The sequence below is a fragment of the Euphorbia lathyris genome, chromosome 9 (assembly GCF_963576675.1).
Source record: "Euphorbia lathyris chromosome 9, ddEupLath1.1, whole genome shotgun sequence".
Lineage (NCBI taxonomy): Eukaryota > Viridiplantae > Streptophyta > Magnoliopsida > Malpighiales > Euphorbiaceae > Euphorbia > Euphorbia lathyris.
In genome coordinates this window covers 40,715,843-40,726,064 of record NC_088918.1, presented here as the reverse complement: position 1 = coordinate 40,726,064, position 10,222 = coordinate 40,715,843, and the positions used below count along the sequence as shown (strand labels likewise).

The 10,222-nt window shown below is 37.1% G+C and overlaps 1 protein-coding gene across 1 annotated transcript; it reads left to right on the top strand.

Annotated features, from left to right (window-relative positions):
- Positions 1-229: 229 nt before the first annotated feature.
- On the top strand, positions 230-1,874 carry LOC136205875 (CBL-interacting serine/threonine-protein kinase 14-like). The gene has a single exon (XM_065996714.1). It carries the CDS (start codon positions 435-437, stop codon positions 1,737-1,739), a length of 1,305 nt encoding a protein of 434 aa, XP_065852786.1. The 5' UTR covers positions 230-434; the 3' UTR covers positions 1,740-1,874.
- The last annotated feature ends 8,348 nt before the right edge of the window (positions 1,875-10,222 follow it).

Sequence of the window (10,222 nt, the reverse complement as noted above, 5' to 3'; positions counted from 1 at the left end):
ATGATCGATCGTTAAAAAGTATGCATCTTTGCTTATGGTCTATATAATTCGACCCAAATAACGCCAGCCACGTGTGTGGTATCAGTTCATCTTTGCCTCTGACGAACTTTTTAACTTGTTCAAATTACAAAATTACCACTCTTCCCTTCCCTTACTTATTCTACTTTTTAAAACTCCCCCCCCCCCCCACCCCCACCCCCCCCTATACTATAAATACAGACACTGCTTCTTCTCTTCTCCAATATCACTCCATCTCCATTTTCACACACTTCTACTCTTTCACGCCATTTCCTTTCTCATATAAAGTACTTCACTCTGAAATCAACTTTCATAGACACCTCACCTTCCATTTATGGTTTCCGATTTTGGATTTTCTTTTATGGTAAACCTCAATTCCGATTTCAATCTTACCCAATTTCTTAATTTCTTACTCAATGGCGGATTTTTACACCAACTTTTCACAGTCCACCGGAGAGATTTTGCCGGAGTTCAATAATTTGTTCGACAAATATGAACTCGGCCGCCTGCTTGGCGTTGGAGCTTTTGCCAAAGTTTACCATGCCAGAAATCTCCGCACCGGCCAGAGCGTGGCGATTAAGGCCGTCAGCAAGCAGAAAGTCATGAAGGGAGGCTTTATGGCTCAGGTTAAGCGGGAGATTTCTATCATGCGCCGCTTGCGACATCCTAATGTCGTGAAGCTTTTAGAGGTTCTGGCTACCAAAACCAAGATCTATTTGGTAATGGAGTTTGCCAAAGGCGGTGAGCTCTTCACCAGGGTTTCCAGGGGACGATTTAGCGAGAATCTCAGCCGCCGGTATTTTCAGCAGCTTATCACGGCCGTTCGCTATTGCCACGAGAGAGGCGTGTTTCATCGGGATTTGAAACTGGAGAATCTCCTTCTCGACGACAATTGGGACCTCAAAGTCACGGATTTTGGTCTCAGCGCCGTCAAGGATCAGGTCCGACCCGACGGCATGCTACATACCTTATGTGGAACTCCTGCTTACGTTGCACCGGAGATTCTGGCTAAGAAAGGATACGACGGCGCTAAGGTTGACGTTTGGTCATGCGGCGTCATTTTGTATATTCTAATCGCCGGATATTTACCGTTCAACGACACTAACCTGATGGCTATGTACCGTAAGATCTTTAAAGGGCAATTCAAATTTCCTAAATGGACCTCTCCTGATACGCAGAGATTCCTCTCTCGGCTTCTGGAGATCAACCCCGATACTAGAATTACCATGGATGAGATTCTCAACGATCCATGGTTCAAAAAGGATTACAGAGAGACGAAATTGCAGGCAGAGGATTTCGATTTCAAGTTGCAAGAAGAAAACCACAAGTCTAAGTTGAATGCTTTCCACTTAATCTCCTTCTCATCAGGTTTCGATTTATCCTGTATGTTCGACGAATCCGATATTTCGGCCTGCGGTGAACGTTTCGTCTCCGATAAGTCGCCGGAGAAGATAATAGAGAGAGTGGAAGAAATTGGGAGAGCTGAGAAACTGAAGGTGACAAAGACGAAGAACGATGGAGCAAAAATGGAAGGACAGGATGGTAATTTTGTGATGGGTATTGAAATTTACCGATTAACTGATGAGTTGGTTTTGGTAGAATTAAAGGGGAAAGAAGTGAATCCGAGAGCAGGACATGAAATTTGGAAAGATAAATTAAGGCCTCAGCTTGCTGCCTTGATTTATACACCGGCAGTTGATTATACTCCTCTGCCTCGTTAGAGTAATTTTAATTATTTAATGGGTGCCTGATGTATATGTTAGTAGTGGAGTAATATCTAATTTATGATTATGAATCAGAGCTTTGCATTATTATCTAATAATGGAAAAGAAAAAGAAAACATGGTTGTGTACAGATATACCAAATTTTTGCCAGATGTTGTAATTAAGCAGCATTCATTTTTTTATTTTCTGAAGATGAAAATTGTGCATCACGGGACATGTTTGTAAAGTAGATGACACTAAACATGTGATATTGCGTGTTAATTCTTTGTATAATCAAATTTTAATGAAGCGGTCCAATATTGAGATCAAACACTGAATACCGAGTGAGTGAGTTTCTTACAAAAATAAAAGAGCTTGTTTTTGCAATGTTCATGTCGCAACAACTCTTAACTCCTTGCTTAAAGAAACACAATCCTAGAAAGAAAAGTAACCATTTTCACTAAAATTAAAATGTGAAAATTGTGATTTTCATGTTAGGAATGGGATGTCATGAGACTAGTACGATCAAAAATTAAGCTGCAGTTTACCATTGTTGCTGTTTCGTAAGTAAAAGTGCTATGAGGAAAACTATAGATTTTTTTTTTTTTTTGAAAGAACACTATAGAAATTCTAGAAATCAAAAAATAAAAATATATACATTAGATATGGTAAAATTTTATATCAACTTTCATCTTGATAAGTTGTGACTACTTTTCTAAAAGGTACAAAATACACCTTTTACTTAAAGAAGCTTTATCAGCTTTTTAAAGAAAATAATTTTGTATTTATCAAATATTCATTTTAATTGGAAAAAGTATTTTTAGAATCTGGAAAAGCAATGTTAGTACGCCTTAAATATATACTATGTTTTTAAAGCATCAAAATATCAATTAACTGTATACATTTTTTTTAATATATGAAGTAGTATGCATTCTTCTTCTAATTGATTGTGTATATTGTTGGCATACGTAACATATAAATTCTAAGATGACTTACAGATATTTTGATCTTTGTTTTCTTTTAACAGTTAACAACTAACTTACCTTTTATTCTCTTTAAAATTTTACTAATTGATATCAAGCGAATATAAACTCGCCCACGTGGAACTTACGAAGCCCGTACCTTCACATGGGAAAGCGAACATGTGGATTCAGCACAGTGAAGTTGCTCAACACAACCTCATCTTAAAGGTCTTAAGTGAGGAAGTCTCTAAAGACCCTGCCAATGATCCATCTATTAGGTCAATCACGTCAAATCTCGTAAATCATGGACCTAGTGGATTTGAGGGATATTGAGCCACGATATACTGACACGTCTTCAGCTGCCGACAGGTGACACGTAGCACGTCCCGCTCATAAGCTTATAACAGTCTTCTATAGCTCAATCACGATATAAATAGAGTAAGGCTCTACTCAAGGTATATGACTTCATTCATTCATTAAGCTTGCATTATAGCTTTTATTTACTATTGTGTTCATCCACAAGTCTTCCCTCAAATCTAACTTAGGTATCGAAGCTGGTTAGCCAATTTCGTCCCTTGTTGACTTTGTTTATGTCCAATTGTAGGTTTGAAAGTGGACTTACGGGATTCAACCACATCAAATTAGTACAGTAATCGTGGACTAACATAGAAATGACTCGCTTAAATAGTTCCATCCAACTTCCCTCCTCGAGTCCACTCTTTGCATGTGGAGTCTAGAGAGTGGTAGAAGAAGAAACGCACTGACATCTTTAGGTCGATCATGACCTAGCTCTGAAAATGATGGAGGATGCTGACGCCTTAGAGCCACAACAACAAAGGCTCCTAGGCAGAATCTGTTGGGGTTTTATATCGTATAGACAATTGTTTTAGGATATAAATACTTGTAAATGAATTGTTCCTTTAAATCATTTGTTTTATAAGATATAGTATGTTAACTATATAAAGGCATTCATCTTTTATTAAGGAACTGATTAAGTTAAATAAAAGAAAATCTCAAAGTTTATTTAAAGTGATTATAAAGTGTTCATACAAGCATAAAGTGAGACTAAACTTTATGATAAACTAATAAACTTAAAATCACTCCAAGTCAAGTAATATGTTTAAGGGGTTAACATAATGTTGTTAAGACTTGCATGTAATAATGTCTTCTGTTGTAGAACAGTTTTCAATAATACCTCTTTGCCAGCGCGAGATAGCATGCGGTTATGACATGTCTGGATACGATCCCACACTCGGGTCTTAATAAATCGCAACACTTCAGTCTTATTCCACCCACCATCGACGGAAGCCCCAAATATAGCCCTTGATCAGACGTCTCCTGCACCCCCGGCACTTGGAAAATTTTCATGCGAACCCCCGCCTCCACTTTCCTACTAAACATGATTGCCGATTTATTAAAGTTGACAACCTGTCAAGAAGCAAGCTCGTATTCATTCAACACATTTTGTACAACTACACACTCATCCACTGAAGCTCTAAAGAATAAATAACAATAATCGGCAAAAAACAATTGGCTAATCACAGGTGCACTTCTGGTTATCCTACACCCGTGCCATAATCCTTCATGAGCCTTTTGGCGGATCAAACCACTCAAACCCTCCACACAAATAATGAAAAGGCAGGGTGATAGGGGATCTCCTTGCCTTACCCCTCTATATGGCAAAATCGGCCCGATTTCCTAACCCTCTATAAGAACCTTATATTTAACCGTTCCAATATATGTTAAGATAAGATTCACCCATGTATCAGAAAAGCCAAATCTTCCCAGCATTGCTCGGACAAAACCCCATTCAAGGCGATCATAAGCCTTACTCATATCGATCTTGAGCGCAGCCGTACCAAAACGCCCTTGTGTCTGTCGATTCAGATAATGTGTTGCCTCAAACATAATAATTATATTATACGTGATTAATCGGTCCGGGACAAACGCACTCTGTGCTTCAGATATCATACACTGTAATAAAGCCTGCAGGCGATTAGCAATTACCTTAGCGAGAATTCTGTACAAAAACATTACACAATGATATCGGACAAAAATCCCTCATTGTTTCTGGTTGTTTCTTCTTTGGGATAAGAACAATATTTGTATCATTAACATGTGGAGGTAAATAGCCCGTATTAATAAATTCTTGACAGAACCTCACCACATCAGTCCTAATAATTGACCAAAACGTCTAATAGAAGGCCGGATTCAATCCATCGGGCCCTGGAGCTTTGTTAGGGTGCATACTAAATACCGCCTCCTTTACTTCCTTCTGTGTCACTGTGCTAAAAGTGCACCATTCTGCTCTTCAGTTATAACTGCTTGTATGTTGTCTAAAGTCTCCAATGAAAATGAATTGGAAGATTGAAATAAATCCTGAAAATAAGATTTAATAACCAAATTCATTCCACTCTCCTAATCATGGCAGATCTCATCATCATCCTTCAACTTCTCAATTTTATTCTGCTTCCTCCTCCCATTCGCAAACGAATGGAAAAAACGTGTATTTGAATCACCCAACTTCAACCAAAACACTTTTGATCTCTGCTTCCAAAAGACCTCTAGCTTTCCCAAAAATTGAAAATATAGCTCATGTTGCTCCTGAAACATACGAATTGCCTCAGCATCTCTTCGATTTCACAGTTGGAATAAAGCCCCTTTCATCTGCTTTAGCTTCCTCCTTAGCAAACTCACATAATCAGTCCCCTAATTCTAAAGATCACGGCTACAAGCTTCAATTTTATCCGCCACCGGCACATTTCCACACTTCCGCCAAGATTCTTCAACTATCATTTGACAACCATTACTCTGGAGCCACACATTCTCAAATCTGAATTTTCTCACCCATACCTTCTTACTTTGCTGCTGGAGAGATAGGAGTAGAGGGAGATGATCAGATGAAGTAAAATTTAAGACTTTGACAACAACATTTGGGAATAGCTCAAGCCATGCCTGTGAAGCCAAGGCACGATCTAACCTCTCTTCAACCCATTGATCAGTCCTTATCCCCTCTCCCACATATACTGGGATCTAGTGAAACCTAAATCCACAAGTCCACTTTTCACTAGAGCTTCCCGGAATCCATCTATCAAACCCTGAGGATAAACTCTCCCACCCCTCTTTTCCGCCTAGGACAACAAATCATTGAAGCCCCAATACAAACCCAGGGTAACATAGACTGCGTCGCGAGTTGACATAATGTTAACTTATATGCTTAATTTATAATTATTTACAGCATTATATTTACTTTGCACTAATGATTACCACTCCTGGAGTCAGAACTTGAAGATGGCTTTGTTATCCAAAAACAAATTGGACTTTGTAGATGACATGATTGAAGCACCAGCAAGTAACTCGGCTCAATTTATCATCTGGAAGAGGTGCACCAATCTCGTTCTTTCATGGATAGTAAGGTCTTTATCGACTTCAATTGCTCAAAGTGTCTTGTGGATGGGAGATGCAATGAGAGTCTGGGTCAATCTCAAAGAAAGATTCGCACAGTCAGATGTCTTTCGCTTAGCGACGCTTCAAGGAGAAATTTACACTCTAAAGCAAGGTAACAAATCAGTCTCAGATTACTTCACACGACTACAGATGCTCTGGGATGAATATACCGTCAGAAACAAGGAGTTGATTATGACGAAACTTTCTCTCCAGTAGCCATGTCCAAATCAATCAGAATAATGCTCGCTATTGTATCTCACTACGATTATGAGATTTGGCAAATGGATGTGAAAACAGCTTTCCTAAATGGAAACCTGCTTGAGGATGTATATATGATGCAACCTGAAGGTTTCACATCAAAGGATGCAACTAAGGTTTGCAAACTTTAGAGATCCATTTATGGACTCAAGCAAGCATCAAGAAGCTGGAACAAGCGTTTTGACGAAGCCATAAAACAGTTTGGTTTCGAACAAAATTACGAAGAAGCTTGTCTTTACAAGAAAGTTAGTGGGAGCTCAGTTGCATTTCTCATATTATATGTGGACGATATATTACTAATGGGAAATGACATAGCTCTACTACAGTCGGTGAAAGTATGGTTATCAGGTAACTTCTCCATGAAAGACCTTGGTGAAGCATCTTATATACTAGGGATAAAGATATATAGAGATAGATCAAGAAGACTGTTTGGTCTTTCATAGGCTACATACATTGAAAAGGTGCTAAAGCGGTTTAGCATGCTTGAATCGAAGAGAGGTAACTTACCCATGGTACATGGGGTAGAGTTAAACAATCATCAATGTCCTAAAAGATGATAAGAAACGCATGGCTGTAATTCCGTACGCCAGCGCGATTGGTTCGATTATGTATGCTATGTTATGCACTAGACCTGACGTAGCGTTCGCGTTAAGCATAACGAGTCGCTATTAAGGAAATTCAGGTGATGAGCATTGGAATGCCGTCAAGAAAATTCTTAAGTACTTGAGAAGGACTAAAGACATGTTCCTACTGTATGGAGAAGGGGATTTGAAAATAGAAGGATTTTCAGATGCCAGTCATCTCACAGATGAGAACGATTTTAGATCCCAATCAGGATACCTGTTTATCTTGAATGGGGGCGCGGTCAGTTGGAAGAGTTCCAAGCAGGGAAGCGTGGCTTTCTCTACGACCGAGTCTGAGTACATCGCTGCTGCGGAGGCAGCAAAGAAAGCAGTTTGGATTAAGAAGTTCATTACCGAAATTGGTGTGGTGCCTGACATTGTGAATCTCATTACTTTGTACTGTGATAACAATGGAGCCATTGCACAAGTAAAGGAACCTGTAATAACCGTAATTTTGATCAATTTATAAATATATAGATGTAATTATTAGTTAATTTTCTTCTTTAATATATAATTCTATTTATTTATTTTAATTAAAATTTCTTTTACAACCTAATTACTTTTACCAAGCATACCCTAACCACTTAAAACAGCTTTACCCTTCCTTGTACAAAAAAAAAAAAAAAGAAGCAGCAGCAGCCGACAGTTTTATTGCAATCCCTAAAACTTCAAAAAAAATTCCTCCTTTAAGGCTTTGATCAGTGACTAGAGTTGATTTCATCAATTGAAAAGTGAGTCCCTAATCTCTTGTTGTATTTGTTCTGTCTCACAAATCTCATACATCTTTCTCTGTCTTCTTTTGCTGTTTTTGTTTCCGTCAAAGTGTTGTAACCTCTTAAACAAAAAAAGCTTGTGTTCATATCATTACCATTTTAATTAAATATTATTGAAGGGCTTGGGTGCTTTGGGTTTTGGAGTTCAATTTGTATTTTTGCCCCTGTAGCCTTAAAGTGGATTTAAAATTTATGGAATTTTGGTGGAAAGTGGGATCAAATTCGTCATTCTCTTTACAAAGGCTCATGTTGATTTAAAAGATTTCTTTTTCAACCCTTGCCATTATATATTCCTTTTAATTGAGAGTTTGTGATGGTTTTCAATTTTTTTTAAATTGATTTCATATTGTTACGTTTTGCAGTAGCTAAGATTATTTTTATAGTTTTGAAATTTCTTAACCAGTTAGTTAACTAATTAGTTCATGAAGGTTTAATTACTTTTCCCCTAAAATGTTAATTATCCCATTAGTTTAGACATGATTAATATTAGTTAATTCATTCTCCATTTTCATTGAATCAATAGGAAATTCCGATATTCCTTCAGTTGATTGAGAGACGAGCTTTTCGGTTCTAGCTTCTGTCTAAATTCCAGGTGAGTGGTAATTATAGTATATGACACTATTTGATTGAAACCTCTGACTTTAAATTGTTTATCAAAATTGACATTTGATTGTATAATTTCTTTTAGAAAAACGTACTTTTTGAACCTTACATTTACTAAATATCCTTAGTATTAGAGCCTATATTCTGGGAACAGGCCCTTATATTTGATTTGTTTTATTATCAGTTACAATGAAATTATTAAAATTTGATTTGATATGCTTTGACATTTCTGATACGCGATTTATCGCGGTTATTACTTTTATTTAGAAATCTGATAATTCGTTCATCCAGTTATGATTTTTCTGACGTATATATAAATATATACTATATATTTTCAAACTGGTACAAGTGCTCAGTATATCATTAGGACTTTGCATCTGTCTTCGAGTCATGATGTCAGTTGTCAGTTTTGTCGTCAGTTGTGTCAACATTAGAATCATGCATAAGATCGGTGAAGGCAATATCTGTTATCTGTATCTGTTATTGGTAGCGCGCTGACCATTTATCTGGCCCTGGTGGTGTGCAGTATCACCACTCTGTTACACTGTACCATGTGTTTTAAAGCTTTTGCCTTATTTTCTGATTATCCTATTATTTGATATTTCGAAAGGCTTCAGTATTGTGTTTGACAATTGATTACAAATATTTGAATTGATTATCTGGTATTAACTCTTTAGTTTAACTGATTTTGAAATACTATATTTGTCATAATTTAAGAGTATCAGCTTGCCTGCCTGTTCCCTTTCTGTTGTGTGCTATAGCTACTGCTCACTGAGGTTTTCGCTCATATAGACGAAAATCTCATACCACGTTGAATCTTTCTTTTTCAGATTAAGGTCCCTGTTCGTGAGGTAACCCCTGGATTGTTGTTGAAGGAGACTGCTTAAGAATTTAGCTTTATTTTATCCGTTAGAGAATTTTGATTATTGAGGTTTAGACTTACACATTTGATTCTTTTAAGGTTTATTGATGTAATTGAGACGAGTTTGATATTCTGTTAGTAAATTTTGGAATTTCTATTAGTTCAGAATTAAGGCTAGCATAGATTAAATTTAATTTAATTTATGCGCCGGTCATGGCCTGGGTTGGGTCGTGACAGAACCACGGTCTCATAATGCATCCAAGCATTACCTTAAGCGATACCACCTTGTAAGAGAGATTGTTGCAAGAGGAGATGTGAGAATAGAAAGAGTACCTACAGAGGACAACATTGCAGATCCGTTGACAAAGCCCTTAACCCAGAAAGTACATGATCATCATTTGAGTTCTACTGGGATAAGTTGTAGAAACAATTGGCTTTAGTCCAAGTGGGAGTATTTTGGGGTTTAGTGTCCTATAGACAATTGTTCCAAGAGATAAACCTAATGTAAATGAATTGTTCTTTATGTCATTTGTTTTAATAAGATATGGTTTCATAACTGTATAAAAGCAACATCTTTTAAAGAACTAAATGAGTCTAATAAAAGGAAATCCCTAAGTTTATTTAAAGTGATTATAAAGTGTTCATACAAGCATGAAGTGAGACAAAACATTATAATAAACTAATAAACTTAAAACCACCCCAAGTCAAGTGATATGTTTTGAATAGGGATTGACATAACACTGTTAAGACTTGCATGTAACAATGTTTTCTGTCGAGACAAAGAGCTGATCTCACAAGCTTCAGATATGCAGATATCTGGACAGTTACATGGATCCAATGAAAGGGTTTATTAGGATTGGGGGCCTGACTTGAGATAACAGGATGGGTAGATTTATCCTTGTCACCTGTACATCTCATTGGTATTAATAGGTATAAGTAATCCTAAGACTCAAAGAGATGTTAATTAGTGATT